The sequence below is a fragment of the Mya arenaria genome, chromosome 14, assembly GCF_026914265.1.
Source record: "Mya arenaria isolate MELC-2E11 chromosome 14, ASM2691426v1".
Classification (NCBI taxonomy): Eukaryota; Metazoa; Mollusca; class Bivalvia; order Myida; family Myidae; genus Mya; species Mya arenaria.
In genome coordinates this window covers 6,940,256-6,966,430 of record NC_069135.1, presented here as the reverse complement: position 1 = coordinate 6,966,430, position 26,175 = coordinate 6,940,256, and the positions used below count along the sequence as shown (strand labels likewise).

General features: G+C 34.7%; 2 protein-coding genes across 6 annotated transcripts in view; one reads left to right on the top strand and one right to left on the bottom strand.

Annotated features, from left to right (window-relative positions):
- LOC128217050 (S-adenosylhomocysteine hydrolase-like protein 1) overlaps positions 1-19,139 on the bottom strand; it is a 69,536-nt gene extending 50,397 nt beyond the window's left edge. The window contains exon 1 of one of the 3 annotated variants that reach the window (XM_052923895.1): positions 19,015-19,139. In XM_052923895.1, coding sequence (XP_052779855.1) covers positions 19,015-19,110 — 96 coding nt within the window. In that variant the 5' untranslated portion in view covers positions 19,111-19,139. Of the gene's footprint in view, positions 1-7,416; positions 7,727-19,014 lie in introns of those variants that run through there. The other 2 variants (XM_052923892.1, XM_052923893.1) reach the window with 2 other exon arrangements.
- A 5,600-nt stretch (positions 19,140-24,739) lies between these two features.
- LOC128218463 (isocitrate dehydrogenase [NAD] subunit gamma, mitochondrial-like) overlaps positions 24,740-26,175 on the top strand; it is a 43,165-nt gene continuing 41,729 nt past the window's right edge. For all 3 annotated transcript variants that reach the window (XM_052926135.1, XM_052926136.1, XM_052926138.1), the window contains exon 1: positions 24,740-24,843. In XM_052926135.1, coding sequence (XP_052782095.1) covers positions 24,772-24,843 — 72 coding nt within the window. In that variant the 5' untranslated portion in view covers positions 24,740-24,771. The remainder of the gene's footprint in view (positions 24,844-26,175) is intronic.

The following is a 26,175-nucleotide window of genomic DNA, read 5'->3' as shown; positions in this document are numbered from 1 at the left end:
CCCATACTGAACAATAACAAGTAAAATGGGCTGAACCATTCTAGAACTACCATACAGAAAAAATAACTATTTATGTATACCCCACAGTATACCGCACAGTATTTATTGAATGTTGTCCTTTAAAACAGGGTACAAAAAAGCGAAATCTCAATAATTCAGGTTGTGGACTATTACAAAATAGAAAACAACCTGTGCTGTATTAAAGCATTAATGGCAACATTGCTATTCTCTGAACCTTCCAATTTCCTGACAATTATACTGCCAAAGTTATGGTCCCTCTGCAGCTATTTGCTTTGTTGTATTTAAGAATATTCTAAGATCAGGATAATTTATCAAAGACAAGCCAGGCATTTAAGTCTTTATAATAGGTTGTCTTGGATCAGAAAGTTGAGGAACAAGAGGCAGTACTTATTTACCACATTAAAAACAATGAGGTTCAATGGCAGTCATTAACTGCAAATAAATTCAAGGACCATGGTGATAGTTTTGTCACACAGCTGGTCAATAACGTCTTAGTACTTGTAACCATATTTTATCATTTGTATTTGACAGTATTATAAAAATTCTCTCCACTTACTGGTAAATACGGTAATATTTTTAAAACATCATTTTCCATACATATGGTTCCATACTGCATCTGAAAGTTTGTGAATCAATATTTACAGTAATGTGTCTTGTGCACTAGTTGCACTCCATCATGTTATTTAGTCTTAAATGAAATATTGCTTACATAAAGGTCCAGATAAGTGCATCTCGTATCCCTATGATAAATTTTCTTGTCTTAAAGATTAGGTAAAAACCTTTGAGTTAGGTTACCTAACAGAATATCAAACACAAGTTCAAACTGGATTTGATAAAAGCAGAATTGAAACCTTTTCAAGACCTTTATAAAAAAAGCTTTGGTATTGTTCCTGAATATCATGCAGTAAAATTGAATAATTAACCGAGACTGCGTTATCTCTCTTGAGGGGCTCTTTTAGGGGATATGCAGGAGATGAAATTGGACCGTTTGTCAGCTTTCTTGTTCACAAAATGGAAACCGTGCAATTGCTTTTAACTACATGCACTCAACTCTTTTTTTAAATGACGTGCTCAATAAACAAGCAGAATGGTGCAAAATCGTATGCACTTTGTACTTGTTTTCTGTTCTTGTCAAATCTTCTGCAGCATTCTTCTTCCCAAAACTGAACAAGTCAGTTAAGATGAAGGAAAGAGAAAAATGTCAATGTTATTCCAAAAAGCTATACTCAAAGACACAAATCAAATCATAAAATCCTAATTCTAGAGGTTTGTTTTAGGGAAAAAAAGGAAATGAATAACAAGTTTGACTGAGAATATGTTTTCTTTTCCTTAATTAATTGGCGTGTCAAATCTTACTGCCAAAATAAATGTGTCGGTCCTTGGCATTAAATGATTTTAAGGTGCCCACTTACTAAAATGGTGTATGTGTCCTAATTTATAGAGGAGAGAGATGTTTTCATATTTTGTTGAGACTTGATTTTGTGCTGTCGTTTAAAGCCTGCATTATATTTTGAAGCTGGTGCGCACCAGTGAGTGAATGAAAACAAACTTTGATAATCCTTGAGCTGAGAATAGTTTGATTTCATCAGAAATTCTTGAAAATACATCCTACAGGGTTGATTGGGAAAAAAACAAGAAAAAAATATGAAAGATTGGGATAAAGCTTAAGTATTATTTATCACACTAGGCAAATAAGAACTTTTTATGCTAAGTCAGTCAAAGACAATTACCTGAGTAAAAAACAGTATTGGACACAGGTACAGGTGAGCATAACTGTGCAAGGGCTTGAACCATGACCTCTTGCATGATAGGTAGACCTATGGCTAAATTGTCAAAATAATCCGGGGTCCTTTGAACTTGTTACTGACCATCAAAACGATGAAGGAGATCAAATCAAGTCTTTAACCTTTGCCAGCTTGTACTATCAGTTGAAAAAGCGTCCTTCAATCATGGTTGAACTAAATAGAGCTGTCACAGGAGTGACAAATACCCCCAAATTCTGCCTTGACACAGGAATGGCAAATTGTTTCTTTGAAAAGAGGCCATAACTCTGAGGTTATAACAAACTGATATATATTGGACAATATCTGGAGTCTGGGTTTACCAGCAATGTCATCATTTCAAAAACCTGACAACAGGCAAGGCAATTTAAACTGGTGGAGATGGTAGGTGGGAGTGTTGGGCAGGTGTTTGGGTGCAATGAGAGGAGAAGGTGAAGAAATTGTAATCAATGGCAAATAATAACTGTACTACTGGTATTAACATTCCCTGAAGTTCCAAAGAACATTGTTAGACATCTGGGATTCCCTGTACAATTCTGCACTATGTTATTTCACATTCCCAAATGACAGACAAATTAAATTGAGATGGCAAACACATTTAAAAACTCCTATTTTTCAAGAGAGATATGGATATCTTCAGACAAACCTAGACAATAATTACAGAAATGGAACTAGAAGTAATATGAAAGAACACCAATAATAAAAATATGGCTTTTGGATGAACAAGCCAGAATTTTAACACATCAGTGCTTGGCATTACAAAATTAGAAAATCAGCAAGCTGGGAGAGCATTTTAATAGCCGCCTTGTGCTAATTTTGATGAATGGGTCATGATGAATATTCTGTTTCAACTGCATCAAAGAATACACTTTTATGATGGCTTAAACTGTTAAATTGGGAATAAAAATCAAGGAAATTGAATTGGTAAACAACATCACATGACAGAACAGTTGCTTTTTATGATCATAAAGCATTAAAACGGGACCAAAGATAATTTTGATTTGGCCTATATAAAGTAATATAACTGCTAAGTAGAAAATGTGCGCTTCAGGGGGAGTGTATTATTATAAATTTCAATCACAAGGAAAGAGGCTTACATAGCTGTTTTGTACCATGCCGTCAAGAACTAGTGGCTATATATTTTCGGTGAAAAGCATTGATATATATCTGCATGCTAGTTACTTTACAGCCTAGCTCTGCTTACTTCATACTGTTTTAATATACGCGAAAATGTATAGACATAAAAAAGGGAACACTCGCAAAAATGATTGAATGGCTGTTTCATGATTAGAGGTCTATTTAAGTACAAGTCTGATGAAATTCGGATTTTTTATATAACAGGGCCTGTTGGGGCTTTTTATGTCAAGCTTGTCTGGTTTGTCTTCCAAATTTCTATGGCTGCATGATCATCATGGCGACATGTGTCTATGGTTGCATGATCATCATGGCGACATATGTCTATGGTTGCATGATCATCATGGCGACATATGTCTATGGTTGCATGATCATCATGGCGACATATGTCTATGGTTGCATGATCATCATGGCGACATATGTCTATGGCTGCATGATCATCATGGCGACATATGTCTATGGCTGCATGATCATCATGGCGACATATGTCTATGGCTGCATGATCATCATGGCGACATGTGTCTATGGTTGCATGATCATCATGGCGACATGTGTCTATGGCTGCATGATCATCATGGCGACATATGTCTATGGTTGCATGATCATCAAGGCGACATATGTCTATGGTTGCATGATCATCATGGCGACATATGTCTATGGTTGCATGATCATCATGGCGACATATGTCTATGGTTGCATGATCATCATGGCGACATATGTCTATGGTTGCATGATCATCAAGGCGACATATGTCTATGGTTGCATGATCATCATGGCGACATATGTCTATGGTTGCATGATCATCATGGCGACATATGTCTATGGTTGCATGATTATCGTAGCGACATATGTCTATGGTTGCATGATTATCGTAGCGACATATGTCTATGGTTGCATGATTATCGTAGCGACATATGTCTATGGTTGCATGATCATCATGGCGACATATGTCTATGGCTGCATGATTATCGTAGCGACATACAGTCGAAACTCATTGGCTGGATGTCGCATGGCTCGATATCCTCGTTGCTCGAACAAGATTAAAAGGACCAATTTTTTTAATATATGTTCATATAAAATCCAATCTGATGGCTCAATATCTTGGGGGTTGATATTTCTCCACGCTTGATGTCATTTTGGTGGTCCCAAGTAAGAATTTCACACTTTGTTTGCTTGGCTTTTTGTTATTTTCGCGGTCTCTGGTAAGAATTTCACATTTTGACTTGTTTGCTTGACTTCATTTAGCAGAAGGCGAAAATCAATTCGATTTGCTGTTGGGAACTGTACGATGACGATGTCCAATCAATACTTTTCTTTTGCGGAAATAACGTAGAAAATAAGAAATAAAGGTAAACAAGACGTTCTTTAACATATTAAAGAAACAAGAAACACAGCAATGCGACGAAACCCGGTTTTCAATGATTGCCAAAAGACCTTCAGCCTGTGTCTGTTTTACTATTTTTAGTAACAGTGACCTTGACATTGACCTTGACCCTCTGGACCCCAAACGCAATCCAATGAATGGTATTCATAAACTCTTTCTTTATACCAAGTTTGGTCAAGATATGTGGACCCTAACTAAAGTTATTCAATTTCAACCGTTTTTCTATTTTTAGTAACAGTGACCGTGTCCTAGGGACCCCAAACGCAATCCCATGAAAGGTATCCATAAACTCTTCCTATAGACCAAGTTTGGTCAAGATATGTCAACCCTTACTGAATTTATTCAGTTTCATAGGTGAGTTTGACGCCGCCCGGCCGTCCGCTGCCTGAACAACGACGTTCAACATTCTAATAACCAGGTTTCACTTTGTGAAAACCTGGTTAAAAAACACATTCAGTAAACAATCCCGCTTGGCTTGATATTCTCGAAGCTCTAAGTATTTTGGCTGTTCCCTGGAATATTGAGCCAATGAGTTTTGACTGCATGTCTTTGGCTGCATGATCATCATGGCGACATATGTCTTTGGCTGCATTATCATCATGGGGACATATGTCTATGGCTGCATTATCATCATGGGGACATATGTCTATGGCTGCATGATCAACATGGCAACATATTTTATGGCTGCATGATCATCATGGCGACATATTTCTATGGCTGCATGATCATCATGAATGTTAATAATCATGACTCACTCATGAAAAAAAACCACAGGACAGGTAAATTAATTATGCACAAATCAAGATCTTACCGATGCTAAAACAATGCTGTCTTTGTTTAAAAACCAAAACTCTGCTTAAAACAATAAATCATTAAGATAATAAGTTTCCTTACATATTTATATAGTCAAGCTTGTGTTTAAATAGAATTTTTTAGATTAAAAAAATGATGATAATTTTTATTATCTGCAACACTATATTTCAAGGCCTCAGCACAAGATGTAACTCAACACAAAAGTTGATGGAATTATGTCCACCTTGCACTGAGGCCATGATTTGTACAGTAACAATTTTACAAAGGTTCTGATATAAATTTATAGTCCTTAAACATCCCTGAGTGCCTTCAAAGACATACAACATGATACGATTGTATACTGGCAACTTTATAATACATGAATTATGGTACATAAGTTTAAATGTGATATACAAAAAGAACGAATATGCTTGAAATGTCAAATATACTGAGATGGTGCCTACTGTCCGCCTACTTTACAAGACCATTGAACTCTGATCTCCCGCTTACAGCCATGCTTTTTTTACCTTTTATTTAATATAAAAACCAGTATCATGAAGTTTCAACAATAATGATTTAGGTTTAATTTTTGCTTAAAGTGACACTTATTCAAAACCAATACATACACATAATTATATAATAAACATAAATTTTGAGTGATTAACCTTTAACAACTTAATATATAAACATAGTTTTAAAAAATCCAGAGACAAGGTTAGTAAATGTTTCACCAAGGTTATCACAACTGTGGAACTTTTTTAATACTTTGCACCTCGAAAAACAAGAAATCCTAAATCATTAGTCTTCAATGCTTAACAATTTTTCAATAGATCTTGACCAGGGACAGTCATGTCTAACCATTTTATTTTTTTTAGTTTGGTCTTTTTTCACATTTTTCCAGAGCTCCTAATAGTTGAGTTTATTCAGATGCAGGTATTAAACAATACAATAAATCATGTCAACTGTCAGACATTTACGACTTTTCATTCCAGAACCAGTTACTGCTATATCAGTTGTACTTGCTGACATGTGACCAATTTATTACATACAATGCACCAATTGCATTATTTATTATTGAAATTCAAAATGACCATAAGGAGCCATTATCATGGTAAGTTACATAAATTCTGCTTGACAATGGTCATTTACCATTCTATCATTTCTGACTATAATGTACAATAATAAGGCTGGACCCTAATTATAATTACCAAAATGATGAGGAGGAGTATGTCAAAGGTTGTCGTAAAATCCCATTATACTTGTCAACTGTTTTCCAACATAAAATTATGAAAAATAGCCTAAACATTTCTCAAATACCCCATGTATACAAAGTGTTTTCTGTTCATCTTTAATTAAATGCATGCAATCCCTGTATGAGTTTCTTGAAGTTGTATTCACCTCTTTGATAATCAGAAAATAACAAATTGAGAATCAACAAAAGCAACAATAAAGAAATCTTAGATGGCCATATCTTCACATTTTAACACCCTGTCTAGTCAGGGCACCTGACCTTGCACAAACATATCCAGATTAAGGACAGAGTACCACTGGAACCAACTACAGGCTGTAACCATCACCTTATTACATTATATTGCAAGTATTTATTATTTACAGACCTAAATGGTCAATCAAATTAATTAAAATTTCAAAATATGAGTAACCAAACAACTTCCTTCACGTATAATATGTCTCTTGAGGTTCAGTCTAGATCAAATTTGTTTTAAATATGTTTTAAACTGTATATACATCATTGTTCCTTGGTCATTTTTCTATTTCATATATTTGAGTAAAACTCTCCTCAAATGACATGTAGTTGACTTGTTGACATAAAACGATCAAATTTCAACTAATCTCTTAAATGGTACCAATTAAATCAAATAATCATATCTTTAAAAAAAAAATGAACTTTCATTATTTCAATAGTTTATAAATCAGATATATTGACTTAATAACTGATGAAAGAAAACATCAATTATGATTCATCAATAATTTATTTGTCAATCAATTAATGGCAGGTAACTATGTATCTGCATATGCCTGTCTATGACTGTAATACAGATGTCACAGTTCAAAGACATCAGAGTTCAACATAAAGGGAGTTTGCAGAATATAATAACTATAAGTATAATTGATCTTATATTAGAATATTCAGACACTCGCGTTCAACACAATGTTCAAAAATATATATCAGAAAAAATGTTTCATAGAAAAACTCTTGAATCACTACACTCTATATTATTGTCCCATCAAACTTGAAAATCAATAATTTATATTTGTACATCTTCCATGAACAAAATTCCTTACAGTTACCTTTCCCTCACGCAGAGCGGCAAAATCAGCTTCGACCACTGCTGCGGACGGACGGCGGCCCCTTGACAGCATAGGCTGCATCTGTAGTGAAGCTGACGACATGTTTGATTGACCGTTGACTATCCGAGTCTTCCCTTGCTCCTCATACACAGTTTCAAGTCCTGGTGATTTTGATGACGCCAGCTTGAATGATCTTGGTTGTTCAGCTAAAGTTTAACAAGCCTGTCTACGTCAAAAGTGACAATGTAGTCTGAGCACCTGACTTTCAAAATGTCCCCAATGATAGGCTGCCTCCTGAGTGCCAGTTACACCTCTTCGCTTGTCAACCTCGAAGGTATAATTTACAGCCTTGTCGTTCATAAATGTGTCCCTCTTTACTTCAACTTTTGTGAATCACTCATGCACTGCTACTGCTGTGATGGCTGGTTACTCCGATACTTAGGCTATAACGGTCCTCTTTGTGAGTATAAATTTCATAAGAGATTATACTTTAATTCCTAAAGTTTCTTTTTTCAAGTACTTCTTTCGTATTTATGTCACAAACAAAAAAATTCTATAGTAACTGTCAACTATTTAGTAATTTTGCACATGTGAACCAGGTTTTAGCTCATTAGTGTTTATTATTCTCTGTGATTATAATTAGCTACCACGTAATTGATTTATCCGATATCCAGTTGACTTTCTATGAAACTGGACTAGTTAAATACTTTCAAATCAGTTGACATCTCATATATTATCACATCAAGGTCAGTATCCATTCACAGATATATCAACAAAAAACCAGGTCTTCCCTTAAACAATATCATAATTTTCCAATTTATCAGTACATTACTTTATAATGACCCCACAATCAGTGGGGGCAGTGGTTGATATGTGAAGTATAATCACTTGTCTTACTTTACATGCCCAAATATTGCAGCATATTATCTGGACTAAGCAATGAGTACTGTTTGCATTAACTTAAGCAATTGAGAAATAGGTTATACCATTTTTTTCTCTCAAGATAAAGCCAGTAAGAGATATGGTTTTAACATTTACAACTTCCAGTGGACATGTCTTCAAGAAGCAACTTGTGCCAAAGTATCGCATTTCTTCTTGCAGCCAATGGAAGCCAATGAATAGTGGAGATGCGACAGACAGAAGCAAGTGTCAAAAAAAATAATTAAAATGTTCTGGAAGGCAACAATAACTGAGACTTTCAAGAAAATGGATGAAGAGACAAGCTCCTACTGTGAGTAACCATTAATTATCCTTGTATTGTTTTATAAAGCTGCACTCTCACAGACTGAACGTTTTGACTGTCTTTTTTTGTCTTAGAATGAGCCATTTTTTGCAATAATGCATGGAAATCAGTGATAGAAGTCCGCTGACAAAATATCAGATCTCAGGTTTTCATATAATGTCCAAAAAATGATGTTTTATGCATTTTTTCTTAAAGTGTTAGTAACGCTTATAGATATAAAACATTAACTTTCAAACAGAAATATGAACAACTGTGATCAGATATTTGGTCAAATTTGGCTCATTCCAAGACAAAAAATAATAATGTTTTCAAAACGGTTAATCTGTGAGAGTGCAGCTTTAACAAGAAAATTTATTTTACAAATAGTAGATCTTCATGGATATTTTTTATCAAAAAAGTGTAGATATTACACTCAATCACTTCGGTAAAAACAATTATGAAATTTGTTCAAAACCACTTCAACGTGGAAATCATGTTTGGTGTAATTTAATAACTTGAAATAATAAAAAAATGCAATAATAATAAAATCAAAGTTTTAATAAAATATTGTTCGTCTTTTGTTGAAGGTTGTTTAAACCATTATACAGGATGAAAAAATTGTAAATGGAATTGAAGTATTGCTTACTTGTTGCTTAAATATATAATTATCATGCACAACAGATTGGCTAACCTTTACCTAGAAATGAGTTTGTTCATCTGGTTTAACATAGGTACATTGAAAAAGAATATCAACAAGGGCATACTTGCAAGAAATTTATGTAATGAAGGAAAAGTCTTGCATATCTTTGCAAAAATGGTGAACATATTCACAAACTTAACTATAATAATCAGGATATAAATTAAAAGGATTTGTTCACATTTAATAGGGTAAGACATCAGCAAAAATAAGTTTGTGTGAAATATGAACATATGAAATACTTGATTCAGTGTTTATACATGATAAAAATCTTTTAACAGAGCTTTATTTCAAAAAATTTATAGAAAATGCATCATTTTGACAAAAAGCATTAGAAAAAGGTTATGAAAAATAATTGCTTACATAAAATTTAAATGGTGTTGAGTCAGCTATTTTGAGTACAAGTACACCTTTGATCTACATTTGATTACTTCAACACCCGCATTATAAGTATTAACAATATCATTACCGCATTCAAAATCTAACATATCCGCCAGCCTCATTTCATATTCATTTCTTTCACATTATAATCTGATGAGCCTGGCCATCACATTCCTTTCTTATAATTAATAAGTCTTCATTTCATATTCAATTCCCATAGAAACCTTAACATCGTAGAAAACCTTTCAATATTTTTTTTTTCTAAAGTCATAAAAACCTTGATGAGAAAATAATATTTGGTAATGTTGCTTTTGAACACACTGTCCTTCACTTTAAAAACATCCTCATGTTACGGATAAATACCGTGTTCAAGTTCATGAAGAGAAAACATTTCTTTTGAAAATCTCAAAGCCTAACAAGTTAAAAGTAAAATATTTCATTTACAATTTTTTTTATCCTACTTTAATTAATTAAACATTTACATGTCCCTGTCAGATTTCCATTCATTCAATTTCCAATGCAGCAAATGTTTGTCTGCAAATGCAAGCAACAGAAAAACTGATCATGAATAATGGATAAATGGAAACTGTTTAGTTCTAACAGAGTTGCTTGTACATGAAGATAGGTGGGTGATACACTGTCATTGAATTCACACAAAAATATCACAACAAAGAGTACTTTTAGAGTCAATCAAATACATTTTATATCCTGTGCCAAAACAGTCCTATATTGCTAATCAACCTTTAGGGAGGGCCATTATGGCCTTTTAGTGCTACCTTTCTTTTAGGAGAGCAACAATGGTTCTGTCTTGCTCACCTATCTTTTGGGAGGGCCAGGATAGCCCTATATTGTTTTCCTATCTTTTTGGAGGGCCAGGATAGCCCTATATTGCTCACCTATATTTTGGGAGTGCTAGGATAGCACTATATTGCTTACCTATATTTTGGGAGGGCCAGGACAGCCCTATGTTGCTCACCTATGCTTTGGGAGTGCCAGGATAGCCCTATGTTGCTCACCTATCTTTTGGGAGTGCCAGGATAGCCCTATGTTGCTCACCTATTTTTTGGGAGTGCCAGGACAGCCCTATGTTGCTCACCTATGTTTTGGCTGTGCCAGACAAGCCCTATGTTGCTCACCTATCTTTTGGGAGTGCCAGGACAGCCCTATGTTGCTCACCTATGTTTTGGGAGTGCCAGACTAGCCCAATGTTGCTGACCTATCTTTTGGGAGGGCCAGGATAGCCATATATTGCTCAACTATCTTTTGGGAGTTCCAGGATATCCCTATGTTGCTCACCTATCTTTTGGGAGTGCCAGACTAGCCCTATGTTGCTCACCTATCTATTGGGAGTGTCAGGACAGCCCTATATTGTTCACATATCTTTTCGGAGTGCCAGGACAGCCCTATGTTGCTCACCTATCTATTGGGAGTGTCAGGACAGCCCTATATTGTTCACATATCTCTTGGGAGTGCCAGGACAGCCCTATATTGTTCACATATCTTTGGGAGTGCCAGGACAGCCCTATATTGTTCACATATCTTTTGGGAATGTCAGGACAGCCCTATATTGTTCACATATCTTTTGGGAGGGCCAGGACAGCCCTATATTGTTCACATATCTTTTGTGAGTGCCAGGACAGCCCTATATTGTTCACATATCTTTTGGGAGGGCCAGGACAGCCCTATATTGTTCACATATCTTTTGTGAGTGCCAGAACAGCCCTATATTGTTCACATATCTTTTGGGAGGGCCAGGACAGCCCTATATTGTTCACATATCTTTTGGGAGGGCCAGGACAACCCTATATTGTTCACATATCTTTTGGGAAGGCCAGGACAGCCCTATATTGTTCACATATCTTTTGGGAGGGCCAGGACAGCCCTATATTGTTCACATATCTTTTGGGAGGGCCAGGACAACCCTATATTTTTCACATATCTTTTGGGGAGGCCAGGACAGCTCTATACTGTTCACATATCTTTTGGGAGGGCCAGGACAGCCCTATATTGCTCACCAATCTTTGGAAGGCCTTATATCTCTCACATATCTTCAAGGCACTAGGACGGGCAAGTAAGGTTCCTGCTAGCAATAGCCAGTTGCAACAAAATCGCACTAGTGGAGAAAATATTTCAAATTAAGGAGTTTTATGGTGATAATGATATTTTCATAATATTTTTTTTAAATGACTTTAGCAGCGCAATAAGTGGCCTTCATGATAATGGAACAGACTCTGAAGTAAATGAAGCTGTAATTGGGCAATGCAGTCATGGCTGGGTTAACTGTATTGCTTCCATGGATTAACAATGACATCCTTGAATGATTATGGCTTTCAGATGTTGCAATTCAATAGCCAGATCAAACGCTTATTATGCAAAGTGAAAAACTAATATCCAAGGATTTTCAGTTTGTTATGTAGGTATGAAGCCAAGATTGTATATATTCTGCATTTTCAGATCATGAATAACTGGTCAAAACGGCTTGCTCAGAAGTCAGTACGCCTAGTAAAATAAAGAAACGTTGAGTCCAATCTCCTGTAAAATTGCCAAACATCAAGAACTCTCCAGTTAACAGATTCTTAAAACTCTTTGAAATCAGATTTCTCATTTATTAAAGTCCCAGTGCCACTAAGGATTAAATAAATGGAGAGGAAAAATAACTGTGGGGATATATCTATGATAATGTTTATAAAACCCTAAGGCTCATATGATGCTTTATTAAACAGAAATGGATTGGAAATACCATGGGAACCCTTAACTTGACCACTGACTCACTATATGCTAATGATGTAGATAAGTGGGCGGAGCATAGCACTTTGCACAAACAGTACCTGAGCAGTTGCCAGACTCTTTATGAGGTTAAAGACTTGAGAAATAACTATAGAAAAATGCTGAACATTTCCAAATGAACATTTGCATTCCAATGAAAATCAATGTTGTTTAGTGTAAAATCGCCAATTTAATATGTCAATAATAATATTTTATATAGTCTTATTACCTCCCTTTTCTTCAATTGAATATGATTAAGCTTTCAATTAAAATATTTTTTATCATAATGGGGGGTTAAGAAATGTCAAAAAGGTTTATATAAGTCATTTCGATATATACTGCCTTTGATCTGGCGGGGGCCCTAACACGGTTTCCTTGACCCCCGGCGAAAATGTAGCAACAACTTTTCAAAACTCACAAGGAACCTCTGCAAGGTACATGTAGAACAATTTATTATATTTCTACACTTACATAGCTTGTAAAAAGAAAGTTGTAACTATTTACATTCAAATGAATTATATCAGTTTATATTTACACTTTGCGGTTCATGCATTCCTAAACAAACATTGATAAAAGAAAGTAATCAGATATTTCCTCGCCCATAAATTAGTTTTAAGTTAATAGCTGCTAAAAACAAACAATCAATCAAATTCTAATGAAGTCTACAAACAAATAAAAACCACCCTATGTTAATCATGCACAAATTAATGTTTTTAATCAAAATAACATTTTAACAGCAAAAGAAATGCATACTTTGACAGCAATAGTCAATGAACAACATGACAGTGAATCATCAATGACAATGAACAGCATGACAGTGAATCATCAATGGCTACGAACAACATGAGAGCATATCAACAATGAACAGCATGACAGTGAATCATCAATGACAATGAACAACATGACAGTGTTTTATCAATGACAATGAACAACATGAGAGCACATCAACAATGAAAAGCATGACAGTGAATCATCAATGACAATGAACAACATGACAGTGAATCATCAATGACAATGAACAACATGACAGTGAATCATCAATGACAATGAACAACATGACAGTGAGTCATCAATGACAATGAACAACATGAGAGTATATCAACAATGAACAGCATGACAGTGAATCATCAATAACAATGAACAACATGACAGTGAATCATCAATGACAATGAACGACATGACAGTGAGTCATCAATGACAATGAACAACATGACAGTGAATCATCAATGACAATGAACAACATGACAGTGAATCATCAATGACAATGAACAACATGACAGTGAATCATCAATGACAATGAACAACATGACAGTGAATCATCAATGACAATGAACAACATTAGAGTTCATCATCAATGACAATGAACAACATGACAGTAAGTCATCAATGACATTGAACAACATGACAGTGCATAATCAATGACAATGAACAACGTGACAGTAAGTCATCAATGGCAATGAACAACATGACAGTGAATCATCAATGACAATGAACAACATGAGAGCATATCAACAATGAACAGCATGCCAGTGAATCATCAATGACAATGAACAACATGCATATCAACAATAAACAGCATGACAGTGAATCATCAATGACAATGAACAACATGACAGTGAATCAATCCAATGACAATGAACAACATGACAGTGAATCATCAATGACAATGAACAGCATGGCTGTGAATCATCAATGACAATGAACAACATGAGAGTATATCAACAATGAACAGCATGACAGGAAATATACAACATGACAGTAAATAAACAACAAACAACTTGACAGCAAACTGACAATAATTGAATGACCAAAATTCAACAATGCACAAAATGACAGCAAATCAACAAGAAACGTGATATCCAAATGTCAATGAACAAAAATGACAATATACAAAAGAGCCAAAATGACAATGAACAATAGAACCAAATAGAACCAAAATGACAATGAACAATATAACATCAAAATGGCAATGAACAATATAACATCAAACAAACAAATAACAAAAATACAACTGAAAAACATGACACCAAATAAAATGATAATGAGCAATAAAAGAATAACAACTGACATAAACTGACTTAAACCTTGTATGGCATGAATGCAAATTAACAATGAACAATATGATAGGTAAATGACTAAGTATGACAAGACAGCCCAATTATGACACAATAAATTGACCAAGTGGCATCAAAATAATTATTTTAAGTATAAGTTACAGTTCCTTTTGGTGATCTATAGAAAATGGAGTCAGTGCTGCTAGGCCGCAGAGTGAACACCAAATATACTAGCAGATAGACGATGACAAAGGTGAAAGTATGCAAAGATTCAGTTTGGTTGTAATGAATTGATATATCAATGGCAGCTAGACCATAAAAACAAATTTGGCAAAGGATAACAAAAACTCTAAACATCTTTTTCTACTTGTAAGAAGAGACAGAACATCAAAAACATAATGTTAAGTCAGCAAATTAAATGCTCTGACCCTCACATAATGTAGCAAGGACAAGCTGTTTCTAGTTGCTTGAAATGAGATTCACATTCAATATGGAAACAATTAATATTTATTCAGGACTTTATTATAAGAAATATAACAAAAAACATCATGGCTACCTAAAACGACTGTTGGTTAAAGTTTTGCAATAAAACACAAGGATAAAACACCACCACAAAACATAATTAATAAAGCTTGCTGTTCATGTCATACACACCACATAAGACGCAGTCAGGCTTCTTTTAACGTAATTAATTATGAATACCATAAAGTGACATCCTGTACATCTACAATTCAGATAAACCTGAGACATAATATGACCAAGGCGGAAATAGCTAAGACAAACGCTTTCCTGTCTTTTGTCCTTATAAAGGAAATACAGTGTATGTAACATTACTTGCTGAATAAATTAGAATACATTTATATACATAGTTTGCCATTTTTATAATCACATCCTGTGACTAAAGTACTACTGTTTTTACTTTTCATACAACTTTGCGAAAATGTTGCTCAATATTTTACTTTTAATAAATGTTGATAATATTTTACAGCTTTTCAAGACTTTACCTTATTGCATATGATTATGTATGCTTCATCTGTGCCACTCACAATCGGTTACAATTGTCTTATTCAAGGGAGAAAACTGTAAAAAGTACTTCACACTGTTAACTCCTTTGAACACATTCGGAGCTCCTCGGCCATTTTTTTCGAAAACAACCTTGGGTGTATATGGAAGGTTTACATACTCAGAAATCAAAATGTTTAATTCTGCTGCAAGTAGAATGCGTCGTAATTTAAATTAACAGTTAAGCTTAATGACTTAACTCTTGGGAATTTTAATTATGTTTGCAATGATACACTTCACTGGCAATCAATTTGAACTTATATCAATAAATACCAGCTAAAAGCCTACAATTCATTAACGATATAATTAAAAAATGCTACTACTGCTCAAGTACTAATGTACCAGTGTGCATCCGAGGTTGTTTTCAATAAAAATTGCCGAGGAGTTCCGAAGTATGGGATGTAACCTAAGTAATACTTGGTACAGTCTATACTAGGTTACTTCCCTTAAATAGTCTGTTACATTGTCCAGAAACAAGAGCAGAATTCACATGGTTCTACTTCCCCTACCCATGTAGTGATAGTGCCATAGATTCTACATATCTTTGATAGCACTTAAATATAAATCTATGTCATGTGCATTTTTCCAATCATCTATCTTAATATTACCGGTACCTACAAACGATGACTTAGAATTCTACTAAAAGTAATACATCTATAGGTATTTCAGTCTCAATTTGAACACAAAGATTGGTAAAGGCTGGATTAGTTCCATGACACCTTAAAGTAGTCAGTAGCAGAACTATAACAAAAAAACAGACCCGAGGTTTGAAGAATTGGTTTAATTGTTGGTTTTAGTTCATTATGTTATCAATGTAAAAATGAGCATTACATTTTGCTAACAGTATCTGTTGTTTAGTGTGGCTCTGTAAGGATTCTCAGTGTTTTCTCAGCAGGAATAAACTATTTTGAGACATATCAGAAGCTTTCAAAGATCAATACCAGCAATTCATCAAATGGACAGGAGCTGCAATCAGCAATAGGATAAAGTAATGTTGTTTTAGGAGTATTAGGTTCTGTTTTTATGATATTAGAAGACATTTGCAAGATGTCCTTACATACAAGTACACCTTGATTTTATGACTTAAATCATTCAATCTTATTTACAATGTATACAGCTGACATAAAAATTACAAACATTTAAGAAATAGACTTCATAAATTGCCAACTATAACAAATGACAGGGGTAAGAGATATGTTTCCATCAGGCCATAGTAGATAATGATGCAGACAGAAACAAAAGAACTTTCTTTTCTCTTAAATCAATTTTACTTTTTTTTACATATATCTGTATCACAAATTGAATACATATATACTCCAGGAAAGTAAACTTAGATTTTTTCGCAAAATCAGTGCTGTACAATAGTTCCATATTTACCAGACATGTGAGACTGTGCCAGAGAGGTACTGTAGTTTTGTTTCTCCAGAAAGGTAGATTTCGGTCAAGAGAGATAAATTTGGGTGCAGAGAGATAGATTTTATAGATTGCGCATATTCCGTAATTTATTTAGTTTTGTTGTCTATTTGTGTGTTTTAGGTACATGTTATATGATATTTTTCGACATACATCAATTATCAAACCTCAAATTGTAATTGCATTCACCTTGATTGCATTTACTAGATGGAATATTAAACAAAAAGGAACTTTCATAAAAAAAAAAATATGTCATTTTGGAACATATCTGGTGTAAAGACAGCTAAACATCTTAAACAATCCGAATGGCCCATATACATGTACTGTTAAAGCATTAAGTGCAGGATAGGGTACAAATGTCACATTTAGCTGTGGTGTTTTTTACTTGTCATTTTGAACATGCTGACATTTAGGAACTAAATGACATTAAAAATCACTGTTCTTGATGAAAAGTTCATTTATTCAAAATTAAATGTTAAAAAAACAACAGAAAATCATTTCTACTACTCTCATTGAACATTCAATTTTCTGACATCATAGTAGTGAGATAAAAGCTGAAAGTCAATATTACATAGAGCATAACATATCTTTTTGTGGTTACAATACAAACTTTTATCATGAAAATTTCATAAATAAACTATCAAACTCATTTGTCATTTGCCTATAGGTGATGTATATTTTTACTGTGCTTCACGGCCATGGAAGGTGCACACGTTTTAGTCTCGCAATTTCTACCATGTGCGAGTGAATTAAGAGGCTTCTGTTTTATTGATAAAGGCCTTTGAACTCACTGCAGTACATAAAGTTAACACTGTAAACCTTATATGTTATGAAAACAATGTACTTATAATAGCTCATTATGCTAACTGGTAGACACATGATGTTAATCTCTGCCCTCCAGCAATGTGTGCAAGACAAACTGCAGTTATGTAATGACAATATTATGATCTTGCTGTAAGTAAAATACAGGTTTAAAGCCTTTTTTTAAAAAGCTGTAGATTTTGTGGGGAAAAGGGAAGAGAAGTGAGAAGTCTCTCAAAAGCAGAAGATTTTACCTACTACCCAGTAGAGTTCACATTTCTGATATATTCTGAAGCAAAGTAAAATGGTATAAAATTGAATGTAACAGGACATTACTTAACAATTCTTCCACCCTCCAATTATTTTGTTGACAATTCCAAATGCATTGACCGAATGCAAGCTGTAAATATCTCAATAGATGCTTTGAGGGTTGTCCTTTTGAGAACCCTGTGCACAAAACCAGGGGGTTGTAGAATTGGTACTTGTGAAACATGAAAACAATTTATTATTTATTTTGGAATTAAATTTCCAAAGATAACTTCAAAATATGGGTGAAAGTGCATGAAATCAAAGAAATTTTCAGACAGCAGGATAGAATTACGGACCTTTGCTTCACAGCCGGACTTTATTTTAAAGGATAAAAAACAACATCCATTAGCACACTTGCTTTTTTGCTGGCATAACATCACTGCCTTAGTGAGTTTATCCACTGACCCATAAAATATAAGATAACGCTTTGGATGAAACACTGTTGCATTTATCATTTTGTCAAGTTGTTACTATGTGTGTGGCAGAAAATCATTTGTGTTAACATATATAAAATAAATGAAAACAATAACTAATAATAATAATAATAATAACAAAATGTATTCTTTGTCACAACTATGAACTTCAGTGCACATACACTTCAATCTATTTATAAACAGTTCATGTTTATTGACAATCATTTAATGTTGCATAATCTACTTGATATCGAATAATTAAACGTTTAAATGTATGGGTGTCAGGTAATTAACTGCTACTGATAAAACATGTCTATTCAATGAAATATATGAGAAAACACAGTAAACAGACATTCTCAGTATATGAGTTAAAAACTTCGAAAACAGCGAGGGCTCATCCTCTTCTATGGAATTTTAACAGATATCTACTTAACGTGGTGGCAAAGCAATGCATGGTAAAAGAGAAATGGTTACCCTTGTTGACCGCTCGGTGTCGGACAACTTCTTCTCGAACTTAAGGCCAATACTTGGCCGTTGATTCTGAGACAGCAATGCGTCTGCTTCCGACATTTTGTCCAAGTAAAATCACGTGACTCTGGCTTCCGTCAGAGCAAGACAATGATATGATTGGCTGGAAAACGAAAGTGAAAGTAGAAAGCTAGCTAGACTCTAGTAATATAATTCCACGTGTTCGCTCTAGTTGCGTGTTATTTTCTCCTGTGTCTTGTTATTCTTTTTAGCTTATCATACTTAACAACCCTATAATGAAAACATTATCAGCTATTTATTTCAACTGACAAAAAGTGGGATTTAGATTATGAAAAAATAGAACACATAAAATGTTTATCTCAAACAAAGAAATAAATGTCCTATTACAAAAATAGTAAATATCTAATGTTTTACTGTTGATCAAAACAAAATGTTCATGTTTGTACACTGTGTAAGACAATTATTCAAAATAAACAAAAACAAAAACATGTATTTGTAAATACAATTTTAAACTCTACATGATGCTTATTGGTCCCAGGCTGAAACTTGATCGATGACATTGTTCATGTTACTAATGTCTTAAATTAAACTCAATATTCAATGGAGCATCAAACGAAATGATCATTGAATTCGATGAGAAATAAACTTGCCAAGAAATATGTTCATGTAACTACTGTCTTAAATAAAACCGAATATACAACGGAGCAACACACGAAAGGACCTTGGAGTGTTATAACGAAGAAACTGGCCAGGAAATATGTTCATGTAACTATAACTAGCTACTGTCTTAATAATTTAAACTGGATATACAACGGAGCAACACACGAAAGGACCTTGGAGTGTTATAACGAAGAAACTGGCCAAGAAATATGTTCATGTAACTACTGTCTTAATTTAAACTCAATATGCAACGGAGCAACAAACGAAATGACCTTGGAGTGTTATAACGAAGAAACTGGCCAGGAAATATGTTCATGTAACTATATATAACTAGCTACAGTCTTAATAATTTAAACTGGATATACAACGGAGCAACACACGAAATAACCTTGGTGTGTTATAACGAAGAAACTGGCCAAGAAATATGTTCATGTAACTACTGTCTTAATTTAAACTTAATATGCAACGGAACAACAAAACGAAAGTACCTTGGAATGTGATTACAAAGAAACTGGCCAAGAAATATGTTCATGTAACTACGTCTTAATTTAAACTCAGTATACAACGGAACAACAAAACGAAAGGACCTTGGAATGTGATAACAAAGAAACTGGTCAAGAAATATGTACATGTAACTACTGTCTTAATTTAAACTGACTATGCAATGGAGCAACAAATTGAAAGGACCTTGAAATTCGAAGAAATTAATACGAAACTGGCTAAGGAATGTCATTGTTTTCAGTTGGAGCCATTTAGAAAGTGTGTTTACACAATGACCACCTTTCTATGGTAACCTGACTATAAACAAAGATCAAATGCAACAAGGTTATGACGGAACCTATCTAAGGATCGGAAAATATATAGAAAATGTGGTACAAGAGTTAACATCTTTATTCGTGGCGATTTAAGTATATATAGACTCTCTGAGCGGTGTAAGCCTGATACAACGTGTACTTTTCCGAGTCTTAAAAACTTGGCAAGTTTGTTCATTGTTACACTTATAATTAGTTCTCAAAATCTATGTTCTAAAACATACAGAAGATGTCTGTGTTTTCTAAACATGAAAATGTATCTAGTTACACAGTCGAAGTATTTTAAAAAGTTTTCGTGAAGTGAGTTTAGCTTGGCGCGAATATGGGTCAGTCATTCTATATAGTTTACTAAAAAAATTACTCAGCATATAAATCAAACATCATTTCAACATTATACGTTTTACCATTATATAAATGATATATTAAAACAAAAGTAGAGCTTAAAATGCATGTTGCTCTTTGAATAAATTTCCTTACACTAGCAAGCGGTAAAATATGTATAGTATAAACACATACTAAAGCTGTACTCTAACCGATGGACCGTTTGATAACTGTTTTATTTTTTGTCTTGGAATGAGCCTATTTTCGCATAAATGTATGAGAACCAGTGGTATTCGTAAGACTACTGACACAAGATCAGAACACAGCTTTTTTATATTTACGTTCGAAAAAATATTTTTTATGCCGAAAACTCATCTTTTATAAAGCGTTATAGTAACTTCATCAGTACACACTTAATGATCAACACCACTGTTGATATGAAATATGACGCTGACAATATAAAACACAGATTCATGGTTATTCAAGGCATCATTTCTAGTACTTAATGGTGGAAATAGTGATACCAAGTAAGAAAATAAACTGAAGGTGCATGTTCATACTCAATATTTAATGCATTCCTATATAAACGCATTCCTATATAAACATAATCCAAAGAATGTTGTCCGCGCAAAGTTTGTCCAAAAAAGTACACGTGCATACAACACCGTAAGAAAATATGATTGTTTAAATACAAATCATGCAATACAAATATGGTGTCGACATGTACATAAGTGGTCAGCTCTGGTGTTTTCGGGTGTCCTGATATATCACTAGATATGTTTATGCAATAATCAGAGAAAGCACATACATAACGAGTCTAAATTTGCATTTTCTTTTCATAGCATGAAAACATATAGGGGCCACCTAACTTTTAGCATAATTTGTAGAAGATGAATTACTTAATATCGGCGAATCGGTATCTCAAGACTTACACAAATAATAATGATACAGTGCTGAATAATAAGCCCGAATCTGAATCTGTAGTTATATCTGGGACCAATAACAAATATTTAATCCTACTCCGAGGTTATATTATCCAATCACTTACTTCTTTATTCTTCTGAATGTTGGCCAGCGGAGCTTGATCTGTCTCATTTACAAACTGCCTACCATAAAGTTTTTTTAAACGTTTTGGTTCATAAGACCATTTCCAAGCATTCATTATCACCGGTGGAATAGTTCTGTTCCCTTGTCCACATTGTTTGCCGGCAGATGCGAGGGGAACAAACCGTCTTTGTGATGCTGTATCAAGACAGCTCAAACTCCGCTCTTCGAGGCATCGGCATGTAAAATAAATGCTGTTGTTGTGTTTTTTTTTTCAGTAGGGCAATATAAAAGTTGGTGTAACGTTCCGCTGTATGCGGAAATGCATTCATAGTACGTTGATGTACTTGGTTGTTAATATGCAAATTGGCATAACCAGTTCTCTGTGTGGTGGTTCAGGGCCTAAATAATTATATAAGACCAGTTAACCCCTTCAGGGTCGAGCATGCTTTTACCTGAAGGGATTTTTTAGCCTTGTTGGCCTTGTTTGCCTCGCACGTTACAAAATGGTGGCAGCGGTGGGATAAAGACAACTGCTAGATCGGAGTTACCTTACCCACGAGTTTCCCAAGCCAAGACTCGGGACGAGTCCTCTCGGAGAGGAAAGTAATGTAAAGTTCCGCGGTAGCCGGAAGTGCATTCATAGTGTAACGTTCCGCTGAAGGCGGAATTGCGTTCATAGTACGTCGATGTACTTGGTTGGTAATATGCAAATTGGTATCACAAGTTCTCCGTGTGGAGGTTCAGGCCTATATACCCCTTCAAGGTTGAGCATTCTTTTCTTTGAATGGATCTTTAGGTATTGTTGGCCTCCCACGTTACATTTGGCACCCCTGTCAGCTGTTCTTTCATTATTCTGAACACTTTCTTGTGTTTCTTTTCCGAGACTACCTTGTTACAACAGTATTTTTGTTAGGTCCGTCGGAGGTAATGAAAATGGTGGAAAATAAACTTTCGATATTATTGCAATTATTACTGGTACATAAAATAACTGTATTCTTATAGCATGCTTATAAATTTTTATTATGTTATGCCATGCTATGTTATATGCATACATATTGTTGAATAAATCTAAAATGCCTTTACAAAATGTCCTGTAAACCGTGATTCCATAGCTTTTCGCTGTGATTGACGTACTGTGAGAAATGTTTGCCTGATTTCTTCATACAAATCAATGAGCATATGCTGCTCCCATGTCTGTTTGAGAATCAACAAGAATAGCATCGTCATAGTCGTCGGTGTCACCACGAGATATGGTTGATCCAAACTACACCATACTGAACGGCATCTTGCGGAATATATATGTTCCAGACTGGGATGAGAATGCCGTTACATAACTGTTCTTTTCTTCAACGGTTAACTGTATATGCCAGTACCCTGAGCTGAGACCAGTTTTAGTGAAGTACTGTTCAGACTTCAACTCGTACATCATCCACGTTTGCCATGGGTTCTGTGTCGAAACATGTGACCGCATTGAGCTTTCTGGAAGCAATGCAAAACTTGCTTGTTGATTTCTTTTTCATCGACATTACATATGAGTTTTACTCTAATTGTGCTGATTTTATCGGCTGAACCTCTGTCTCAACGTCACCTTGCTCTATATACGGGATGGAGTACCGTGACACGCGAATCGGTTCGTCCGTATTTAGACGTACCGTATCCGTCAAAAGATGCCGTATACAATGTACACGTCTCCTCTATTTCTGCTCGACTGTCGGCTTCAAATGACGTTTGACCCAAATGGTGCGTCATAATAATAGTACGCTCAGCCAGGTTTGTGCTTTCCGTTTTCTCTGTGTAAATTTCCTGATAATCGTTTCAACCTGGAAATATTGTGACTCTGTTTAGTCAGGATATATGTGCACATCCTTGTTCGTCTGCGTTAAATATTGCCAAACAGATGCTAAACTCAAACGGTGTGATTAAGATTTTACTCAACTATTTATTTCAAATTAGGGTTTATATTTAGCTATATTGTATAACAAAAAAATGTTCAGTTATACTAAATATACTTAATAAAGGCCATTTATACTGGCGTGTCAAACATGCTCACAAATGATTTGACAATGTGAACTTAAAATGTACCTATTGCAAGTTACCTCATATTGTTCTGGTTGCTATAGATAGGCTACTTTTCGTGTTATATCAGATGCTAACCGCTAAATGTCTTGTATTGTAATATTTTATCAATATGCGAACAATTGTCCCCCTGGCACGTGTCGTTATAATCAAAGATTTGGATAAATATCTTTTCTATGCCAACTTAATCCATTTTGAAAGCAACTGAAATAATTTCGGTAGCTTCTCTTGAAATTGATAGATTTTTTAAGACATTTCTATCAATAGTCGCGCTCATGATACTAAATTTTTCATTGAGGATGTAAACCATGCTAATATAATATAATAATATCTAACTATTTATGTTCATAGTCTGTGTAAAGAATTATGCCAAATGTTGAGATTCTGTGTACCACGTTCCAACTTATTAGTCATTCTCGACAACTCATCAGCAAAAGGGCCCTGAATACCGCCTACCAAACAGAGTTGATTCAGTTTTTGTTGACCTATAATAACCATATCATACATTTCACATGTTTTTCACATGCTGACCGTTTTGTAGCGTATTCTTCGGCGGTAGTGGTGATATACTGCAAAGGGAAGTAACAACTGCGTATAATTTGCAACCCACTATATTTAATTTATTTTGTTGTCTGTAAACTAAAAAGTCGCATAGGCGAATCACAGGAAAAACCGTATTTTTAAAGAATATGGCAATTTATTATGTTTATCTTGCGTAATATATATACTTTCTTTATTTATTAATTATTAATGCGGGAGTTCTGTAATAGTTTTTTCCATTTAATCGTCTAAATTCGAAAGTAATGTTTTCAAGGTCAAGGTAAAGATGGCGGCCTCCATGAGACGTTTGGTGCAACAACCGAAACTTTTAACAATTAACCTGAGAACATTGACACGGGTGAGTTTTTAGCTCGACTATTCGAAGAATAGCTGGGCTATACTACTCGCCCCAGCATCGGCGTCGGTGTCGGCGTCGGCGTCCGGTTAAAGTTTTAGGGCAAGTTGGGATTTTCACTTATAAGTCCAATACCTTTCATTCAATTGAGTTAATACTTCACACAGTTGTTCAGGGCCATCACATGATGAGGTTAGATAACTCCATATTATTCTTTACACAGATTATGGCCCCTGATTGACTATGAAACTCAGGTTAAAGTTTTAGGGCAGGTTGGGATCAGACAATGCGAATGTCCGACGGACAGTCGGACATGTCCGGTATATTTCCATTTTGACCGACGAAACTTTGGTCGGTCACAATGTCCGGTGAAAAATTACAGTCAGCACCGTTTAATTTTCGGAAAATTTACTTTCAGTTTCTAAATAAATGTTCAGAGTTATTTTTAACTATTATATCATGATTATTCAGCGTGTTAATCCGTGTATCACTATTTGTAAACCCCGTTTCGACATGTTTCCGTAAAAGCCGATAAAACGCGTAAGGTTGCGATCTCAGCTCGTACTATAATACTTTTATTTTACGGAAATGTTCGGAAATTACAAAATGTTTGTATTTTCGGCGAAGTGGTTCCCGGCAATCGTGTTAATTTAAATATGATGATTAATATACCGAGCTGACTTTCTTTCCGCTCTGTTTAACATTGCCAATAACAAGAAATCTACTTTCGTTTTTGCATAAATGTTGTGCCTGAGTTTGACTTATAGTAAAATTCGTTACATTTTATAACTGTACTGTATCTTTAATTTAAAGATGAATTAAAAGAGTAAGATCTAGCTGTTCCATGGGTAGGCGAACCAGATACGAGCTTTTTTTGGGAGGCAAGGGAAGAAAAAAATTGACATAAGATTCGAATATTGATTTTTTTTTACATGATGTTTAGCTTTTTTTGTAATTTATTATACTGTGAAATCATTAATGTTCGTGGGCATGAAATTTTGTGGTTTGCCGAAAAAAAACAATTTCGTGGGTACTTGAATTCGTGGATTTTCATTTTTGAAAAAAAAAATCGAAGATGCGATCGTCCTAGATCGTCTGCATAATATCCACGCGCTGGCCCGTGATTTCTGTCTTCTACTTCACTCGGTTTATGACACTCATTAATGTGGTACGACATGCCAATTAGTGCATATACCCATGTCACTTATCGATTTAATTGGGAATAAAGGTAATAAAAGAAGATGTACCCTGATCATAAATACAGATAGGGGACGCCATTGAATGCCAATTAAGAATTTTGCAAACTGTGAAAACACCGAAAAGGTGCTTATATTG